This window comes from Chaetodon trifascialis, chromosome 15, assembly GCF_039877785.1.
Source record: "Chaetodon trifascialis isolate fChaTrf1 chromosome 15, fChaTrf1.hap1, whole genome shotgun sequence".
NCBI lineage: Eukaryota > Metazoa > Chordata > Actinopteri > Chaetodontiformes > Chaetodontidae > Chaetodon > Chaetodon trifascialis.
Genome location: NC_092070.1, coordinates 5,502,278 through 5,523,928, shown reverse-complemented (window position 1 = coordinate 5,523,928; position 21,651 = coordinate 5,502,278). Strand labels below are relative to the sequence as shown.

Below are 21,651 nucleotides of genomic sequence, written 5' to 3'. Positions count from 1 at the left end.
GAATTTGTTTGTTTGATCCACCTGGCTCCTCCTTGAACTGCCACCTTATCGTGGTGGAGGAGTTTGAGTACACGAATGATCCTAGAGGCTATGTTGTCTGGGGCTTAATGCCCCTGGTAGGGTCTCCCAAGGCAAACAGGTTCTAGGTGACGGGTCAGACTAAGAGCAGTTCAAAAAGCCCCTATGAAAGACATCAAATCAAGGAAGCGTACGTCGCCCGGATTGGCGTCACCGGGGCCCCACCCTGGAGCCAGGCCTGGGGTTGGGGCTCGCAGGCGAGCGCCTGGTGGCCTGGCGGGACCCGGCCGGGCACAGCCCAAAGGAGCGACGTGGGTCCGCTTTCCCGTAGGCCCACCACCCGCAGGAAGGATCAGAAGGGGCCAGTGCAATGTGGAATGGGTAGCAGTCGTGGGCGGGGGCCCCGACGACCCAAACCCTGGACAACGACTCTGGCTATGGGGACATGGAATGTCACCTCACTGTGGGGGAAAGAGCCTGAGCTAGTGCGGGAGGTTGAGCGGTACCGGCTAGAGATAGTCGGGCTCACCTCCACGCACAGTCTGGGCTCTGGAACCCAACTCCTTGAGAGAGGCTGGACTCTCTTCTACTCTGGAGTTGCCCACGGTGAGAGGCGGCGAGCTGGTGTGGGCTTGCTTATAGCCCCCCAGCTCAGCCGCCATGTGTTGGAGTTCTCCAAGCGAGAGGGTCGCTTCCCTGCGCCTTCGGGTTGGGGATAGGTCTCTCACTATTGTTTCGGCCTATGGGCCGAACAGTAGCGTAGAGTACCCGGCCTTCTTGGAGTCCCTGGGAGGGGTACTGGAAAGTGCTCCAACCGGGGACTCCATTGTTCTGCTGGGAGACTTCAATGCTCACGTGGGCAGCGACAGTGACACCTGGAGGGGTGTGATTGGGAGGAACGGCCTCCCCGATCTGAACCCGAGTGGTGTTCTGTTATTGGATTTCTGTGCTAGTCACAGTTTGTCCATAACGAACACCATGTTCAAGCATAAGGGTGTCCATCAGTGCACGTGGCACCAGGACACCCTAGGCCGGAGGTCAATGATCGATTTTGTAGTCGTATCATCTGACCTTCGGCGGTATGTCTTGGACACTCGGGTAAAGAGAGGGGCTGAGCTGTCAACTGATCACCACCTGGTGGCGAGTTGGATTCGCTGGCATGGGAAGAAGCAGGACAGACTTGGCAGACCCAAACGTACCGTGAGGGTCTGTTGGGAACGTCTGGCGGAACCCGCTGTCAGGGAAGTTTTCAACTCCCACCTCCGGGAGAGCTTCAACCAGATCCCAAGGGAGGTTGGAGACATTGAGTCCGAATGGACCATGTTCTCCACTTCCATTGTTGATGCAGCCGTCCGTAGCTGTGGCCGTAAAGTCGGCGGTGCCTGTCGTGGCGGCAACCCCCGAACCCGGTGGTGGACACCGGAAGTAAGGGATGCCGTCAAGGTCCTATCGGGCCTGGTTGGCTCATAGGACTCCTGAGGCAGCTGATGGGTACCGGCAGGCCAAGCGTGCGGCAGCTCGGGCGGTTGTAGAAGAAAAAACTCGGGTCTGGGAGGAGTTCGGGGAGGCCATGGAGGAGGACTACCGGTCGGCCTCGAGGAAATTCTGGCAAACCGTTCGGCGCCTCAGGAGGGGGAAGCAGCTTTCTGTCAACACTGTTTACAGTGGAGGTGGGGAGCTGTTGACCTCGACTGGGGATATAGTCGGGCGGTGGAAAGAATACTTCGAGGATCTCCTCAATCCCTCTGTCATGTCTTCCGTAGAGGAAGCAGAGACTGGGGACTTGGAGGTCGATTCATTCATCACCGGGGCTGAAGTCACTGAGGCAGTTCGCAAGCTCCTCGGTGGCAAAGCGCCAGGGGTGGATGAGATCCGCCCTGAGTACCTCAAGTCTCTGGATGTTGTAGGACTGTCTTGCAGCATCGCGTGGCAGACGGGGACAGTGCCTCTGGACTGGCAGACTGGGGTGGTGGTCCCTCTTTTTAAAAAGGGGGACCGGAGGGTGTGTTCCAACTATCGGGGGATCACACTCCTCAGCCTCCCTGGTAAAGTCTATTCCAGGGTACTGGAGAGGAGAATCCGGCCGTTAGTCGAACCCCGGATTCAAGAGGAACAATGCGGTTTTCGTCCTGGCCGTGGAACACTGGACCAGCTCTATACCCTCCACAGGGTGCTTGAGGGTTCATGGGAGTTTGCCCAACCAGTCCACATGTGCTTCGTGGACTTGGAGAAGGCATTCGACCGTGTCCCTCGCGTCATTCTGTGGGAGGTGCTCTAGGAGTATGGGGTTGGAGGCCCTCTGTTGAGGGCTGTACAGTCCCTGTACAACTGGAGCAGGAGCTTGGTCCGCATTGCCGGATTGCAGGATTTCTAGGCGCAGCCAGGGGCCGGAGGGGGTTCGGTTCGGGGGCCAGCGGATTTCGCCTCTGCTTTTCGCGGATGATGTTGTCTTGTTGGCTACCTCGAGCCAGGACCTTCAGCATGCGCTGGGGCGGTTCGCAGCCGAGTGTGAAGCAGCTGGGATGAGAGTCAGCACCTCCAAGTCCGAGGCCATGGTTCTCGACCGGAAAAAGGTGGCTTGCTCCCTTCAGGTTGGGGGAGAGTTCCTGCCTCAAGTGGAGGAGTTTGACAGGCGGATCGGTGCAGCAGCTGCAGTAATGCAGTCGCTGTATCGGTCTGTCGTGGTAAAGAAGGAGCTGAGCCGAAAGGCGAAGCTCTCGATTTACCGGTCAATCTACGTTCCTACCCTCACCTATGGTCATGAACTTTGGGTCATGACCGAAAGAACGAGGTCCTGGATACAAGCGGCTGCAATTAGTTTCCTCCGCAGGGTGGCGGGGCGCTCCCTTAGAGATAGGGTGAGGAGCTCTGTCACCCGGGAGGAGCACAGAGTAGAGTCGCTGCTCCTCTGCATCGAGAGGAGTCAGCTGAGGTGGCTCGGGCATCTCTATCGGATGCCCCCTGGACGCCTCCCTAGGGAGGTGTTCCAGGCATGTCCCATCGGGAGGAGGCCCCGGGGAAGACCCATGACACGCTGGGGTGACTATGTCACTCGGCTGGCCTGGGAACGCCTCGGGATCCCCCCGGAAGAGCTGGAGGAAGTGTCCGGGGAGAGGGAAGTCTGGGCGTCCCTGCTCAGACTGCTCCCCCCGCAACCTGGCCCCGGATAAGTGGAGGACAATGGATGGATGGATGGATGATCCACCTGGGCCACTCACATTATCAGGTATTGCTTGCACTGGCACGTCATGTCTTGTGACTGTAGACAAACACTGCCAGTTTCCTGTTATACTAGGCCAGCTGTTTTGACTAGAAGCTGAGAAGACATAGGAGAGAAGAAAACCATTGAGGGTTTAAAGGCCTGAGCTTATTGAACCTCAGCTCTTTACATGTTCCTGTTCACACAGATCACCAAAAATTCCCCTGCAGAATTAAACACTAGGAGCAAAGTGGCATTGAATAAAGAGCGGATATGTCACGTACGATGGAGGTTGGGGTGGATGGATGATCACATACAGAATTTCACCCAGGAGACAAGGTCCGTGTTCCATTTGCAACCAGAAGCCAATGCTGGCTTATCCTAACTAAAGTACGTAACATAATGAAATTATGTTATGTCACATAACGCAACTTATTTAAGTTGTGTCTCATACGTGAACATTCTTCTTTTCATTGAAACCATCAATCAAATAAATCAAACCAGGTAGTTTTGGTGCTTAAACCAAGCTAAATGGCAACTGTTTCACAATGTTAACCCTGTTTTAGAGGGGTTGTCTAGCAGGGCAGGTGTCACAGTCTCCGCACTCCTCAGCTTTTTGGACGGGATCCTGGCAGCTTCCATTTAGAACGGAACTCCTGTCCCAGCTGAACAGAAGGGTTTGGCATCTGTCAGCCAGCCTCCATCTGCTCTAAGTATAGACAGTGAGAGGGATTGGCCACTCTTGGCTGACCTTGATCCCTCAATATATGAGACCTTGCAGATCACAAGGGCCCCTTGTGCAACAGTGGTGCGCAGTAATTATGGGGTTGAGTTTTCTTCATGATGCATGGCCAGGGAATTGGAACTGGCCTCCTGGTCTTGGATAGACATACTACTTGCAGTGTCTTTTTGAAGCTGGCTGAGATGCCTCAACATTCAGTCAGGAGAATCTGAGAAGCTGAATGTAAGCTGCCACGTGGTTACAAAATCAGTACAATGCGCTTTGCAACATTTTGGCAACCAATTACATAAAAACTGCTAGATATTAAGTCAAACAACACATTTTATAGCTTGTATTAATATATCATAAAAATTTGGTGAAGATTGGAGGACAAATAATTACATGAACAATCTAGATATTCATTTCAATTTTTTTTACTTGCAATACAAACACTTGCAAGTACAGCACAGCAAGCAATAATATATATATATACAGTATCCATTGTCTACTTGCTACACTGATCCCTCTCTCACCTGGACAAGGGCAGCGGTGCGGTGAGGATTACATTTTTGGACTTCTCCAGTGCCTTCAACACCATCCAGCCTCTGCTCCTCAGAGATAAACTGACTGAGATGGGAGTAGGCTCACACCTGGTGGTCTGGATTACAGACTGTCTGACAGGCAGACCTCAGTATGTAAGACTGGGGGACTACAGGTCTGACACCGTGGTTTGCAGCACAGGAGCACCACAGGGGGCCATGCTCTCTCCAGTCCTGTTCACCCTGTACACATCGGAAGTTCGCAGATGACACTGCTATCGTGGGCTGTATCAGGAGTGGACAGGAGGAGGAGTACAGGACACTGATCCAGGACTTTGTCACATGGTGCGACTCCAACACCACCAAGACCAGAGAGATGGTGGTGTACTTCAGGAGGCCCAGGCCTCATCCAGAGCCTGTGACCAACAAAGGGGGCTGTGTGGAGTTTGTACGGACCTACCAAATACCTGGGACTGCAGCTGGATGACAAAATGGACTGGACTACCAACACAGATGCTCTGTGCAGGAGAGGACAGAGCCGACTGTACTTCCTCAGAAGGCTGGCGCCCTTCAACATCTGCAAAAAGATGCTGCAGATGTTCTACCAGACCGTGGTGGCAAGTGCCCTCTTCTACGCAGCAGTGTGCTGGGGTGGCAGCATCAGAAAGAGGGACGCTACATGTCTGGACAAACTGGTGAGGAAGGCCGGCTCTGTTGCGGGCACAGAGCTGGACAGCCTGACATCTGTGGCAGAGCGACGAGCGCTGAGCAGGCTCCTGTCAATCATGGACAATCCACTGCATTCGCTGCACAGCACCATCTCCAGGCAGAGGAGCAGCTTCAGTGACAGGCTGCTATCACTGTCCTGCTGCACTGACAGACTGAGGAAGTCATTCCTCCCACACCATTTTTACTTCTAATTCTGTTGGCCATTTTTATTTTTAACTTTTAATTCTTTGCGTGCTATGCTTTGGGATTATTTATTGCATGCCTTTTACTTTAAATTTGTGGAATATGCTGGAATTTGTGAATTTCGCTTGGGGATGAATAAAGTATCTATCTATATTAAAAAACCACCACCACCACCACCACAATACCACAAAAAATAAAAAAATGCATCGTGTATTGCAGGAGATTTATATAAAACAAATAAAATAACTAATCATTAAGCTCTTGGATGACAAAACAAAGAATAAATAGATCAAATATATTGTTGTTCATTTGTCTGTTTGTTTTTGCCCCAGTCTGTACACATTATTGCCTTATTACCCTATTACCTATATTTTCATTCATTATGATTGCAAACATAGTCCCAGGTTATTAAATTTAATCAGCATGGCATTACCCCAGGATCATCTTGTTGCTACAATATGTTACTCCATTATTGTCTTGTTCAAGCAATCATTCACAGAAGTTTACACTGGAAGGACAGTTGCAACAACAACAACAAAGTGTCTGATTTAGTGCATTATGCATTATTATGCGATTTCAAGATGACTACAATGTGACTAGAATGAACAATTTTTCTCAAGTAATATGCTTCGAAACATGATCAGTTTACTGTAGTATTTGATTAAGTTTTATTGTTGTATTTAAATATTACTAATGCAGATAAACTTTCAGCAATAGAAAAGTTTAATAATTAACTTGGTTATTGTTATGGCTCAGTCATGTCTATGGTCTGAGACCATAGCAAATAAAGGAAGCACATGTGAGGACTAAACTAAAAGAAAGGGATTTTATTTAAAAGATTAATTTAGCTTAACAAATGTAGGGTTAGGGTTCTAACAAATGAAACTGGAAGGGAAACATGCTGCCAGGTTAACTAAAGAGGGAGCCACAGACTACCAGGACGGGCATTTATGCAACCAATTGCCAGCTGCCTCCAATTCTTTGATGGCCTCCTGCTCCAAACAATTAGCAACACTGAAAGACATCACATCACAAGATTCAGGGGCCCTGACACCATCATATTATTCAACATTACTCACTATATCAAGACCAGACAGTCAGTTGTGAGTGATAGCTGGTGAAGGAGGCAGAAGGTAGAGGAGGCCTCTGAAAGTGGACAATAATTTCCTGGTGTCTGTAGCAAAGCTATCGTGGTAAAATGCAGTATTACCTGCTGCTATTACCATCATTTACGTAAGCAGAATGTGCTTGGTAGTGGAAGAGTGGAAATGATGATGTGGATGGATGGAAGCTACTGGTGTGCTCAGCAACTTCAGCTGCATCATGTTCTGGACTTGAGTCTACATTGAATGAAGAAAGGGTCACATACAGGTGCTGGTCATAAAATTAGAATACAGTATCTTGGAAAAGTTGATTTATTTCAGTAATTCCATTCAAAAAGCGAAACTTGTATAATGTGTACATTAATTTCACACAGACCGACATATTTCAAGTATTTACTTCTTTTAATATTGATGATTATATTTCAAATGTTTAGTTCTTTAATTTTGATGATTTTAAACTAACAACTAATGAAATTCCAAATTTCAGTATCTCAGAAAACTAGAATATCTCTTAAGACTGATACAAAAAAAGGATTTCTAAAAATGTTGTCCAACTGAAAAGTATAAACATGAAAAGTATGAGCATGTACAGCACTCAATACTTAGTTGGGGCTCCTTTTGCCTGAATTACTGCAGCAATGCGGCGTGGCATGGAGTCGATCAGGTTGTGGCACTGCTCAGGTGTTATGAGAGCCCAGGTTGCTTTGATGGTGGCCTTCAGCTCTTCTGCGTTGTTGAGTCTGTCATCTCGCATCTTCCTCTTCACAATACCCCACAGATTTTCTATGGGGTTAAGGTCAGGGGAGTTTGCTGGCCAATCAAGAACAGGGATACCATGGTCCTTAAACCAGGTACTGGTAGCTTTGGCACTGTGAGCAGGTGCCAAGTCCTGTTGAAAAATGAAATCTGCATCTCCACAAAGTTGGTCAGCAGCAGGAAGCATGAAGTGCTCCAAAACTTCCTGATAGACAGCTGCATTGACCTTGGACCTAAGGAAACACAGTGGACCAACACCAGCAGATGACATGGCACCCCAAACCATCACTGACTGTGGAAACTCGACACTCGACCTCAGGCAACGTGGATTCTGTGCCTCTCCTCTCTTCCTCCAGACTCTGGGACCTTGATTACCAAAGGACATGCAAAATTTACTTTCATCCGAGAACATGGCTTTGGACCACTCAGCAGCAGTCCAGTCCTTTTTGTCTTTAGCCCAGGTGAGACGCTTCTGACGCTGTCTCTTGTTCAAGAGTGGCTTGACACAAGGAATGCGACAGCTGAAACCCATGTCTTGCATACGTCTGTGAGTGGTGGTTCTTGAAGCACTGACTCCAGCTGCAGTCCACTCTTTGTGAATCTCCCCCACAGTTTTGAATGGGTTTTGTCTCACTATCCTCTCCAGGGTGCGGTTATCCCTATTGCTTGTACACTTTTTTCTACCACATCTTTTCCTTCCCTTTGCCTTTCTACTAATGTGCTTGGACACAGAGCTCTGTGAACACCCAGCCTCTTTAGCAATGACCTTTTGGGACTTGCCCTCCTTGTGCAAGGTGTCAATGATCGTCTTTTGGACAACTGTCAGGTCAGCAGTCTTCCCCATGATTGTGTAGCTTACAGAACTAGACTGAGAGACCATTTAAAGGCCTTTGCAGGTGTTTGGAGTTAATTAGCTGATTAGAGTGTGGCACCAGATATCTTCAATATTGACCTTTTCCACAATATTCTAATTTTCTGGGATACTCAGTTGGGGGTTTTCATTAGTTTTCAGGTATAATCATCAATATTAAAAGAAGTAAATACTTGAAATATGTCGGTCTGTGTGAAATTAATGTATACATTATACAAGTTTCACTTTTTGAATGGAATTACTGAAAAAAATCAACTTTTCCATGGTATTCTAATTTTATGACCAGCACCTGTACATGCACATGGGGACTTAAGGATTGTCTGTTGTGCAGTTCCACATCAGAATGAGATCCAACTGTGGGCCAGTTCGATGGGTTGGAGAAGTGTGCTGTCGGATATGTAGATAACAATAAAAGGTTTTGACTTGAGCTGTCACTCTGGTCATGTGGTATTGGAATTGTTGAAGTGAATTTCCATTTGTTGAAAATGATAAACCTCCTCACCGATGCAGTAGCAGTGGGTAGAAAGCATGAAGCACAGATGAACTAGCAGTCTTTTCTGGATGGTTACAGGTTTTTGTCAGTACTAGCCTGTCAATATGTGACTGGTCAGCAAAGACAAGAATGAAATAAGATTTATTAACAGTAGACTAACAGTTCCACAGACCACCTGAGGAGGAGGTACAAGTGAGTGGGGACTGGTGGAAAGTCTGGATGTTATAAGGATTGTATTTATTCATTTATTTTGCACATAGATAAGTTTTATGCTTAGGACAACAGAAATATCCTAGAGACACATGATGCAGACAAGAGGGGAAGATGGCCTGTTTGTGTCCTTGCTCTGTGGACTCATAGGTGGACTCACAGCTCTGACTTTAACACGAGGAGGGTATAATGAAGTCAGTCTTTACAAACAGTACACATGCAATACTACATTGAACAGTATAATTAAAAGCTTTATGTCTACAACTTGGAAAATTGTTTTTGGCTTCACCACACAGTTTTAAATCAGTACCAGACCATCACTGAAGACACACAGCATCAACAAACAATGTTTTTAAGGTATCAATCTAGAAAATAACACATTATATCTAATTTGGTTACATGCTTTATGTTATCATGGCAGTCTTACAAAAACAAGTATGATCCTGTGTTATTTTGTTGCATTTGTATTTACAGCCCTACTAACCATGCCTAAAATCACATTTAGTTTTACTGTTAGAGTTCTAATCATTATAACACCATTAAAAGTCACCCTGAATTTATCAATGGTTCATAGGAGATATTTACAGGAGATTGCACTTGTGATCGTGTCAGAATTCAGTGCTGCACAGATGTTGTTCCCTCATCTGTCCAAGGCAGAGAGACTGAGGAGCCAAACCATGACATTCGAAACCCGTTGTCAAACCTAAACTCAAAGCCAAAGCCAGGGTAGAGAGGTTCAGTGAATCTGGAGTAGACAGTGTACATGTGTGTCAGTGTGTCAGAGGAGACTCTGTAGAAGGACAGAGTGCCTGCAGGCCAGTCCAGATACACAGCGATTTTGTTAGTGTCTTTTTTAGGGATATGTATCTGTGTTTCTGTGCCATTGTGCCAAAGACAGTCACCCATATTATCGCAGTATAGACCCCAAGACTTGTCATTCCCCCCAAATTTACAGTCATTACTGCTTCCTCTCCTGCTGATTCCTTGGTACGTCACTGCAATATAAAACTTTCCCTTAGTCTTGATCTCCCAGTAACAGCGACCAGTCAAACCATTTTTACACAGCAGCTGTTTGAAGACATCAAATCTCTCTGGATGATACCGATAAGGATGTTCCTCTTCCACATACGTCACCTGTCTGTTGTTCTCAGACAGTATCAGCTTCCTGTGTGCTGTGTTTGGGTCCAGTGTAAGTTCACAGGCATCTGATGGAAAGACAATGAAGCGGTAGAACTCACTTGCTACAGTATTGACAGTATCTGTTGATACACTTGGGCAATTATTGTAATTCATAGACCTACAGTATTTTTATTCTCTACAGTACAAGCTCATAACAAATGATCAGGCACTACGCAGTCACTTAAAGGACTCTGACCACCCCAAATATATTTTTTCCATGGGACCCGGTCAGTCTGCCTTAGCTGTGCTGTATCAAGCCATGCTGTGACAGCATGTGTTTGCACTGCTACTACATAGCAGGGAGTAGGCACGCAGAACCACGCTGATGTGGTCCTGCTTGGTATGAGGGCTGGCCACAGCCAATCTGTGGCTGTGTAGCTGCAATGGTAACTGGAGACAAAGCCTGACTTTTTAAGTGTTGTAATGATCTAGTAGGCACATCAGGCATTACAGACAGTAGCCATGTTTCTATCAAGGTATTTTTATACTCATTTGAAATATCAATCATTTTCTTAGTGTTTTCTTTTTTGTGACATTTCAAAATTTTACTTAAAATTCGCTTGGCAACAGATGGAAACACGGCTATTGAATCATTTGTGTTTGAGTGTTTGTATATGCATTTAAGGGAGGATTTTGCAAAATATTTGGAGGAGACATGTTAATGGTGGTTACTAATGCTTTCCACTGGCTTCATTTCTGTCAGTTTTGGGGGGATATTCTCTGCCTCTGAAGGCTGACATCATGTTCTTGGTAAACCTGGCCCTTTGAAAGTCTGTCTGCGCTCTGCTCTCAGTGCATGTTTAGCTTCTGTCTGAATCTCTGTGGCTTGCTGCAGGGTGATGATACTGTATATTCATATGCAATATATAAAATATTTGTAAACTATAGGATGAGGGATGAGCCCATACAACACGGAAGCTGCTTTGCTCTCAGTAATGGAATACTCACACTTCCTCAGACCAGATTTTAATCTGTGCACTCCTCCGTGGTCCAGTCTGAAAAAATAAACATGGTAAGCAAAGTAAACTATGGTGGCCCTGAACATTTCACAAAATACAGCATTACAGAAAACACAACAACATTTCACAAAACTTTGCTCTTCACTTAAAATCTATGCTAAAATTTAGCCTTACAACTTGGGCCTCACTTTTGTAGTTTTAGTATCAGTCATTATGACATTGTAGTCACCGAAGTCACAGCTTGAGTATCACTGGCCTGTTTTCACCCCAAAGGTTTGTCCAGTGGTTTCCAAACTTTTTCAAAGTTAATTTTCTCAGTGAGTTTTTTAATTTAATCATAGTCTTAGTCCTTAGTGTCAAATGATCTTTATTTATGTTTGTTTGTTTTTTTTTTTAAATGAAGTTTTAGTTGACTAAAAGTCTGGGCATTTTAATCTCTTCTCTTAGTCAAAAAAAAACAAAAAAACAAAACCCATCACTAAACTGTTGACATTTCTGTTTTTAGTCATAAGATTATATTGAACACAAACTTTTTAAGATTTAATTATGTCATTGTCTGATGAAAAACATAGGTTGAGTGATTAAGAATGAAGATTGCAGTGTCAGTTTAATTATTATTAATTATTTTTAGCATTATTAATTATTATTTTTAAGTTCAAGACCCAAGTTGTAATCAATAAAGTTGTCTTTCAATATTCCTCTGGTCCTGTCAAGTTCTCAGTATTTTATGAGCCATACTTTAGAGTGTCCAGTCTCCACTGTGGATCTTCCAGTCCAGCAGAGAGCAGTGTCACTCCTGAGTCTCCTGGATGATTGTAGCTTAAATCCAACTCTCTCAGGTGGGAGGGGTTCAAGCTCAGAGCTGAGGCCAGAGAAGAACAGCCTTCCTCTGAGACCAGACAGCCTGACAGCCTATTGACATTGATGCATAGTCAATTATTTTTCATTTTGACTATGAAGTTAATTGTATTCTAAAATGATGAGATTAGTGGACTTGAGAAAAATGTAATGAAAATGTGCACAAATGTTCAAAGGTTTGGAATCACCTGCCACAAAAGCTTGTTTCAGGACAGTCAAATAGCTGAAAGGATGACTGTATGTTTGAAACAGTCCTCTTCTAAAATAGACATTTGCCACAAAAAAAAAAAAAAAGGAGAACAAAATACTGTGCAATGGTTCTGTGCAGATTTAAATAGCAACAGGTTCCTGTTTCAATGTCAAGTGGATAAGTAATGCCTATAGAAGCTGGAATTGACTGACGAGTCAGCAAAGCTATTCTTAAAACTGTAGAATAGACAAAATAAACCGAAGGTTGGTCTAGGGGTTAGCACTGTTGGAACTGGATCACAGAATATAAACTGAACATGATATGGACTGACAAATCACAGTTTAAACCTATTCAGTCTGACCACTGACTAAACTGCAGAGGGCACAAAGAAAAACTAAATATTTAGCCCACTGGCATCATTGTAGTTCAGTAGTGATCTAAGGTCGCATGCTTTTCTGGACAAGAAAAAACAGATTAAAAAGAGTGTTCTCCCCTCACATGCAACACTGTGGGAACACTGTGGAGGTTTTCATTTAATTATTCTTCTCCTGTGACAAAAACTATGTGTTACTCCTTCTAATTTAAATGAGACAGTATATGACCAAAAGTAAGTGAACACTAGTGCTAACTATTGAGTTCAGGTGGCTCAGCCACTCTCACTGCTGAGTGCTCGGTGCATAAAATCCAACACCTCCATAGACGAACATTTATAATTCACAATGGGGCAAATGGGGTAAATGTGGTACTTTATCAGGACACCACCTTTGCCTCAAGTCCATTTGTCTTCCGGGTCAACTGTAAGTGCTATTATTTTGAGTTTGTATCACCTCAGAGCAACAACAGCACAGCCATTAAATGGAATACCAAGCCAATGTACAGAGTGGGGCCAATGAGGGCTGAAGTGCATAGAAATCACAAAAAAATATTGATTACGTCAGTTACTTCAGAGCTCCAGTTTTCCTCTGAGGGCAACATCAGCACACAAACTCTGGATGAATCTGGGTTTGGCAGATGCCATGAGAATACTACTTACTAATGCTGCAGGATACTGCAACTTTGTGGCAACAGTTTGGGAAAGACCCTTTGCTATTCCAGCATGACTGTGCCCCTGTGTGCCAAGCAAGGTCCATGTCTAGACGTGAAACTTTTCCAAACATGGTTGGACGTGTTTAGTGTGGAGGAACTCAATTGACCTTCACAGAGCTCTGACCTCAACCACTGAACACCTTCAGGAGAAATTCCCAGATACATTCTTGTTGGGAGATCCAACAAGCTCATATAGGTGTAATGACCAGCTGTCCACTGCCTTATACTGCATGTTTATTATCTGAATTATACTGTATATCATTAAAAATTATTATTATTATTGAGGGAAAGAAGAAAAACATCAATATAACAAGTGATTCCAAACTTTTGAATGGTTGTATATATGAGGGTGGGACTCTGTTCTAACCTGAAAGTTTCCAGTTTACATTGAGGTGTCTCAAGTCCAGTAGAAAGAAGCTTCACTCCTGAATCCTGTAGGTCGTTGCTACTCAGGTCCAGCTCTTTCAAACTAGAGGTCTTCAAGCTGAGAGCTGATGCCAGAGCTTCACAGCTTCTCTCAGACAGCTTACAGTGACTCAGTCTGGATAAGAATTAATAATGATTGCAAAAACATTCTGGGTGAGTCTGTTAAGGTGACTATAAAGATACAAGATATTTCACTCTGCTGACCTGAGTGTTTCCAGTGTGCAGTGTGGACTCTTCAGTCCAACAGAAAGGAGCTTTACTCCTGAATCCTCCAGGTTGTTGTTACTCAAGTCCAGCACTCTCAAACTGGAGGTCTGGACGGTGAGAGCTGATGCTAGATTTTCACAGCTTTTTCCTGACAGGTCACAAGAACTTAGCCTGAGGAAGAACGGATTGTGAAAAAGCATGAAAAAATCCTCTTGATTTGATCTTGGGCTAGAAATTTACAACAGATTAGATTACTAGAATTATAAATGTAATTGTCGAAAATATATTATTCATCATTCAGTTTTAATTAATTAATCTAAATCAAAATAAGAAATATGTTTCTTGTTTTGATATGACTCTGATTTAACAATCTGAATGTTAATTATTTCAGTGGCACACTCCAGGCTTTGTGTTGAGGTGAATGCATTTGTAAGATGGAATTCTGCTTCTCCAGACTGCAAGCAAGCTAGCAAACACGGAGCGGTGATGCTCAGAGGCCCTTCCATGTGTTTCTCTTATAATTGTATGGATAGGGGATATAACGTATTTGTTCACAAGGAGGCAGTGAATCTCTGCAACTTTTTCTACTACCCATAGCACCCTTCTCTGTGCAGGTTTGCAGAGATGTTTATGCGTATGTCCAGGTTTAATAGGCAAACTTACTGGTGCCTGCAAGTAAGACTTTTAATCTTCAGCCAGAAGCTGTTATGTCAACCTAAGTAAACAATACAGAAACCGCTGACCTGAGAGTTTACAGTTTACAGTGTGGACTTTCAAGTCCAGCACTGAACACCAGCACTCCTGAGTCCTGTAGGTTGTTCATACTCAGGTCCAGATGTTTCAGACTAGAGGACTGGGAGTTGAGGAAAAAACCCACAGCATCGCAGCTTTTCCATGTCAGTGCACACCCAATCAACCTAAAAAAGAATAAGTGATAAATATAAACATTAACATTAAAAATGGTGGATTTTTTTATTTGATAAGACAGAATTTAGGTGTCCACATCACCATAAACAAGATTTTCAGATAGCGCTAGGCAGTGTCACAGATTTGGGTGTGGTTAGTCACAAAGCCATCTGACCTGAGGGTTTCAAGTCTACAGTGTGGACTCCCCAATCCCACAGAGAGCAGTTTTACTCCTGAGTCCTGCAGGTCATTGCCAGAAAGGTCCAGCTCTCTAAGACTGGAGGACGGGCAACTGAGAGCTGAGGACAGAACTCCAGAGTCAGTGGGTGTCAATTTGCAGCCACTCAGCCTGAAGAAGAATCAATGATGACAGTTGTCAAATAAAATTAAAAAAATTAAAAATTAAAAATTAAATAAAATAAAAAAGTTTTAACTGTACGGTCTGACAGAATGCTGATTTCTTCATAGTCACAGTAGTTCCGTTCTGTTAGTAGTCCGTTCTTTTCATTATGCCCTGTTCATCTCTTATCAAACCTCCTTAAATCTGTATTATTATAAAGTTGAAGATTAGCATATTGTGAGAAGTGGGCAGTGGGAGCAACATTTGCCTGTCTGTCCTTGCCATCACTGAGGTGGCCTTTAAGCAAAATTCCAGTATATTTCAACCTGCCATATTTCCCAAAATGTATCCACTGTGACTCTGTTGGTCGTTAATTGTGTTCTAGAATGTTGAGATTAGTGGACTTGAGAAAAATGTAATGAAAATGTGCACAAATGTTCAAAGGTTTGGAATCACCTGCCACAAAAGCTTGACTGACTGAGTGGCTGAGAGGACGACTGTATGTGTGAAACAGTCCTCTTCTAAAAAAGACATTTGCCACAAAAAAAACAAAAAGGAGAACAAAATGCTGTGGACAGTAATGCCTATAGAGGCTGGAATTGACTGACGGGTCAGCAAAGCTATTCTTAAAACTGCACAAAGAAAAACTAAATATTTAGCCCACCTGCATCATTGTGGTTCAGTAGTGATCTAAGGTCACTTATGCTTTTCTAGATTAGGAAACAGAGAAGAGTATTTGGGGGGCCTTTAAGCAAAATTCCAGTATATTTCAACCTGCCACATTTTCCAAAATGTATCCACTGTGACTCTGTTGGTCATCTGTTGGTGTCCTGAAGACTGTGTTTCACCTTCGTAAAATCAACTGGATACATTTATGGGAAATACTCCAGTTTAAGATACAAATGAATTTTCCTTTAAGCAATGCACATGACCCTCAACTGCTTCAGAGGAGCTGCTCATTGACCAGCAGATCAGAAACAGTGGGTGTACAGGATAGTCTCAAGATGTGAAAATGTGTAGGTGCATGTCCACGTGTCCAAAGTTTTGGACAAATTGAAATTTTGAACCAAAGATGGTGTTCGATGAAATCAGGAGAACAACCATGATTAGAATTGATCCTCTAGGTAACATCAAGTCTGTACTAAATTTCATGGCAATCCATCCCATAGCTGGAGCTAGATGAAATGTCAGGGCATTCATTAAAGTCAGTAGGATTCATCTGTCAAATACCTATGCCAAATGATATGACAATCTATCTGATATAGTTTAAGATTTATATCAGGACCAAAGTGATGGGCCGACCAACTGACCTTTCTATGTATCCGTAGAACCACACTGTGGCAGGCAAAAGTAAGACTTCAGTAGAGACAATGATCATAGTTATAAAAAAGATGATGTAAAAAAAAAAAACATCCTTTAATAACAAACAAACCTGAGAGTCTCTAGTCTGCACTGTGGATTCTTCAAGCCACTTGTGAGCGCCTCGACACCATGACTCATCTCATTGTTGTAACTCAGGTCCAGTTCTCTCATATTAGACATGGAGCTGAGAACTGAGGCCAGAGCTTTACAGCTTCTCCCTGGGAGCTTGCAGCCACTCAGCCTGAAGATGTCATAGCCAGAGAAAGAATGAGCAAGAACTTAAAAATATAACATTTACAGAATTAATATGTAAAGTAAGTTGTACACCCACAGAGCTTGACTGGAAGCTTGAACCACTGGCAGCAACCTCTGGAGACATTCCTCAGAAGCACAGTATTTCTTCAGGTCAAACACATGCAACTCACTTTCTGATGACAATAAGATGAAGACAAAAGTTGACCACTGAGCAGGAGACAGTTGTTTTGTGGAAGAACTACCTGAACTGAGGTATTGCTGGATCTCCTCCACTAGAGAATGATCATTCAGCTCATTCAGACAGTGAAACAGGTTGATGCATTGCTCTGGAGAAAGATTCTCCTTGATCTTATTTTTGATGTACTTTACTGTGTCCTGATTGCTCAATGAGCTGGTTCCTGATTGTTTCAACAGGTCTCGAAGAAGTGCTTGATTGTTCTGCAGTGAGAGGCCAATGAGGAAGCGAAGGAACAAGCCCAGCCGTCCATTTGGATTCTGCAAAGTTTTGTTGACTGCAATCTGGAAGAGGTATTCTGCTGCAGATTGCTCAGTAATGAATACAGACTGGCAGGTTGATTGCTCTTCAGACAAGAGGTTGACACCAGAGTTGATGAATGACACAATGACATAAACAGCAGCCAGAAAGTCCTGAAAGCTCAAATGAACGAAGCAGAAACGTCTCTGCTGGTTCAGCCCACGCTCCTCTGTAGAGATCTGTGTGAACAGGCCTGAGTACACTAAAGTTGCTCTAATATCAATGCCACACTCTACAAGATCTACTTCATAGAAAATCAGGTTGCCTTTCTGCAGTTGCTCAAAGGCCAGTTTTCCCAGAGACAGAATCATCTTGCAGGTCTCATTGTTCCAGAGTGGATCTGTCTCAGCTTTTCCATAATATTTGACATTTGCCAGTTTGGACTGAGCTAATAGAAAATGGATATACATCTGAGTCAGGGTCTTAGGCAGTTCTCCTCTGTCATTGGTTTTCAATACATCCTCCGCAACCGTTGCAGTGATCCAACATATGACTGGGATGTGGCACATGATGTGGAGGTTTTGTAATGCCTTGATGTGGGTGATGATCTTGTTGGCCAATTCCTTATTTCTGAATCTCCTCCTGAAATATTCCTCCTTTTTTGGATCAGTGAACCCTCTCATCTCTGTCATCTTGTCAATGCACCCAGAAGGAATGTGGCCAACTGCTCCAGGTGCTGTGGTTATCCAGAGGCAGGCAGAAGGGAACACTTTGCCCATGATGAGGTTTGTCAGCAGCACGTCCACTGAAGCTGAGTCAATAACATCAGTCAGGATCTCATTGTTGTGAAAGTCCAAAGAAAGCTGACACTCATCCAGACCATCAAGGATAAACACAATCTGAAGTTTATCAAACCCACATATTCCTACTTCTTTGGTTTCAGGGAAGAAGTGATGAATAAGTTCCAACCAGCTGTATTTTTTCTCCTTAAGCAAATTCAACTCTCGGAAAGTGAATGGAAATATGAAGTGTATATTGGTGTTGACTTTATCTTCAGCCCAGTCAAGGACAAACTTCTGTGTCATGACTGTTTTCCCAATACCAGCCACTCCTCTCGTCATTAATGTCCTAACTGATCTATCTTGACCAGGTATGGGTTCAAAGAAGTCTCCTATATTGACAGTATGTTCCAAATGTTCCTCTGTGATATGGAGCTCAGTGTAGATCTCATTTATCAACATCTGCTTTCCAGATTTTGTGGCTTGTGCAAACAAATGCTGAAACTTCTTCTTCAGGTTGGATTTGAGTTTACGCTGGCAAACAGTGAGAGCCTCTGAAAGAATAAACAGCAGGTGACATTAACTACAATATGCTGCTATAAGTGGAGTATTGCAAATATTGGCAGGTAAATGGACACAAACACATCTCTCATCTTCTATCTCCACATTACCTATTCACCCCTTTTACTGTTGGGTGGAACAGCAGCCTGACAACATGTAAGTCTCAACTGTTATCTCTGAAAACAGATTTTCATGGAACCAATTCAATCCCTTAAACCGGTATTTTAACAGATTTTTTGGCCACTCTGGGCAGCAGAAAAAAGCTGCACATACAACACTGACATGTATTCACTTTTTCATTGACATGGTGATATCATGTGATATCAGTTTCTTATTTACACATCCAGCATATGTATTTATTTGGAGTTGTACTTTTGATCACCTGGTAAATTTAAAATATTCATGCCATGTGTTTTGAAATGCACCAAGCAAAAGAAAACCATGAGCTTAGTTAATGATAGAATTCTTAGTATTAAAGACAGAATTCATCACCCCCTGCCCTCAATAGGCACTGCTTCATTTTCAAACACCGAAACAATAGAAATAATTATTAAACCTGTGGTTTTTAGACATTTTTTCTCCTTTCTCTCCCCCAACCTTCACCAACTAATTTCAAAAGTTTTGTCATCAAAATCATCAACCTGTTGATCCCATCCCATCCCAACTAAACTGCTTAAGGAAGTTTTACGCTAAATTAGCTCTTCGTCTTCTTAGATATGATCAACCTTTCTTTATCAACAGGCTCAAAAATTCTTGAGAAAGCAGTTGCCAATCAGCTGTGTGACGATAGTTTATTTGAGGATTTCCAGTCAGGATTTAGAGTGCATCATAGCGAGAGACAGCACTGGTTAACATTATAAATGACCCTCTAATTGCATCAGACAAAGGACTTGTCTCTGTACTAGTCTTGTTAGATTTTAGTGCTGTATTCGACACCATTGACCATGGTATCCTTTTGCAGAGACTGGAACACTTCATTGACATTATTGGAACTGCACTAAACTGGTTTAAATCCTACTTTTCAGATCAATCTCAATTTTTACATGTTAATGATGACTCCTCTGTGCACACTAAAGCCAGTCTCAAAGTACCCAATTCTATTCACCCTATATATGTTTCCTTTAAGGAGCATTATCAGGAAACACTCCATAAATTTTCATTGCTATGCAGATGATACCCAGCTATATTTATCAATGAAGCCAGAAGAAACCAATCAATTAAGTACTACTCCAAGTGTGTCTGAAGGAAATAAAGACCTGGATGACCTGCAGTTGTGTCTTGCTAAATTCTGACAAACAAGTTATTGTACTAGGCCCTAAACACCTTAGAAATTCATTCAGTCATCTGATGACATACAGTAGCAATTGTGGATGGCATTGCGATGGCCTCCAGCACCACTATAAAGAATCTTATCTTATCTTTGATCAGGATATGTCCTTTAACTCCCATGTAAAACAAATTTCAAGGACCGCCTTTTTTTCACCTACCTAACATTGCAAAAATAAGGCACATCCTGTCTCAAAATGATGCAGTAATGTATAGTAGAAATAATGGAAAACACTACGTAAACCATGTGCAATTCTCAATCCTCAATTTTCTATTTTTCCCATTAGCAATATCATTTTTCAAGGCTTATCTTATTACATCCATAGTGCTGTATTACGTACGTATATTGTCTGTTATCCATATGTACTCTACTTTCCCCGTACTTACCTTTGGATGTTAAGTTGATGTTTGATAACCGCTCCACCAGATCATTCTTTTTGATCATCTTCAAAACTTTAATGGCCACTTCCACTGCATTTTTGTTGTAGGTCTCTGTGATTTCATCCACAGTGTCCAGCCTGTCTGCATTCTCTAACTGGCTCTTTGGGATTGCTGGAAAGCCTTCCAAGACCTCAGCCTGCTGCAGGAACCATTTGAACTTTTTAAACTCTGCATCTGCCAAATCCTCCAATGTTGCCAGCAGCTCTGTTGCCATGGTGTGTTCTTGCTGAAATACCAGTAAAAATTGTTAACAGTTTGCAATATGGGTGCAGTTACTCAAAACATCAGTAAATACACCAAAATATGCCACATTACTGTAATTTTGAAAGTGGAATGTTTTCCAGCAGTTCAGTATTGCATAAAGATGATGGACACAATTTATACAGTCATGGTCAAAAGGGGACACTGGAGCCTATGTTTCCCCTAATGCAACCCAAAATTGTCATTGGACCACAGAAGAATATATTCACATACTGAGTCAAACTCCTCATAATGAATAAACTGGAATTTAATGTGTAAAAATAGATGAAGTAGAAATTATTGCCCTCGTCCATTTTTGACAAATTTTTGAAGCCTGCCTAAAGATATCTAATTAAACAGTCCACAGAAAATATATCTTTTGAGGCTTGAATACTGACCTCATGTGGCTCTGGGCAGTGACTCTGAAAAGCTTGTTGCTTGCTCCTTTGTGGCAGATGGCAGCTGTAGTCAGCTTGGAATGACAGCAGTCGAAGCAGATCAAAAATCAAAAGCTTCAAAACAGCTAACATAAAATAACTTACAGTAAGTATTTAAATGCAAATCACTGTCTAATAGTACATAGCAAACAATAACATTCCCATCTTACAAAATAAAAGAGTGTATGTCTATATGTTGAACTGCAATCAGATTATCTAAAGTGAACTAAAAAATATATATAAAAAATGTTTAAAGAAATAAATACACTTACAGTATGATATGATGTGTACATACCTTTTCATCCTGAAAATAACCTGTTACCACACAGACTGAAAGTAGAGTAAAAAAAGAGAGAGAGAAACATTTATCTATACACATATTCATCACTGTGACCGCCTCAAGGACTTTGTTGCAAGTTTGCAATGCAATTTACAAAATGTATCAAGAAAGACTAATCATTAATGCATAGATTCACAGGCAAACATCTGCTGATGCAATAAACGTTAGCAGCTGAAGGGGCCCAAGGAGAGAAAAGCAAGACATTTTTCTCACCATAGAGACTTTCACCTAACAAAGAAAACATTCCTCCTGCAGTTACGTGAACAAATATTAGGTCACACCCTTGACTCGAGTTGCAGTACCTCAAAGAATCAAAACTCATTAGAGTGTTCATACACAGAGCTATCAAGTCATTCCTCAAGTAAATGTGTTATGTGGTACATGTCAGGCAGATTATCTGAAATATAAACTAAAAAAATTACTCCAATATCTAATTTGTTTGATCCTGGAGCACAACAAGAT

The 21,651-nt window shown here is 42.9% G+C and overlaps 1 protein-coding gene across 1 annotated transcript; it reads right to left on the bottom strand.

Annotated features, from left to right (window-relative positions):
• Positions 1–8,828: 8,828 nt before the first annotated feature.
• LOC139343277 (NACHT, LRR and PYD domains-containing protein 3-like) lies at positions 8,829–20,386 on the bottom strand. Its single transcript, XM_070980802.1, has 10 exons — positions 20,119–20,386; positions 16,667–18,398; positions 16,406–16,576; positions 14,809–14,982; positions 14,471–14,644; positions 13,725–13,898; positions 13,462–13,635; positions 11,699–11,872; positions 10,950–10,996; positions 8,829–10,027 (listed from the first exon to the last, which is right to left on the bottom strand). Exons 1-5 carry the CDS (start codon positions 20,384–20,386, stop codon positions 14,479–14,481), a joined length of 2,511 nt encoding a protein of 836 aa, XP_070836903.1. The 3' UTR covers positions 8,829–10,027; positions 10,950–10,996; positions 11,699–11,872; positions 13,462–13,635; positions 13,725–13,898; positions 14,471–14,478.
• Between the last annotated feature and the right edge of the window lie 1,265 nt (positions 20,387–21,651).

Bases quoted from the DNA above. Each gene is read 5' to 3' on its own strand.
- LOC139343277 (XM_070980802.1), bottom strand. From the start codon at position 20,386: ATGGCAACAGAGCTGCTGGCAACATTGGAGGATTTGGCAGATGCAGAG. The intron at 16,577-16,666 runs GTGGGTGTACAA...TGACATCTTCAG, and splicing joins CAAGCTTCCAGTCAAGCTCT to GCTGAGTGGCTGCAAGCTCC. The intron at 14,645-14,808 runs GTCAGATGGCTT...ATTCTTTTTTAG, and splicing joins TGTAGACTTGAAACCCTCAG to GTTGATTGGGTGTGCACTGA.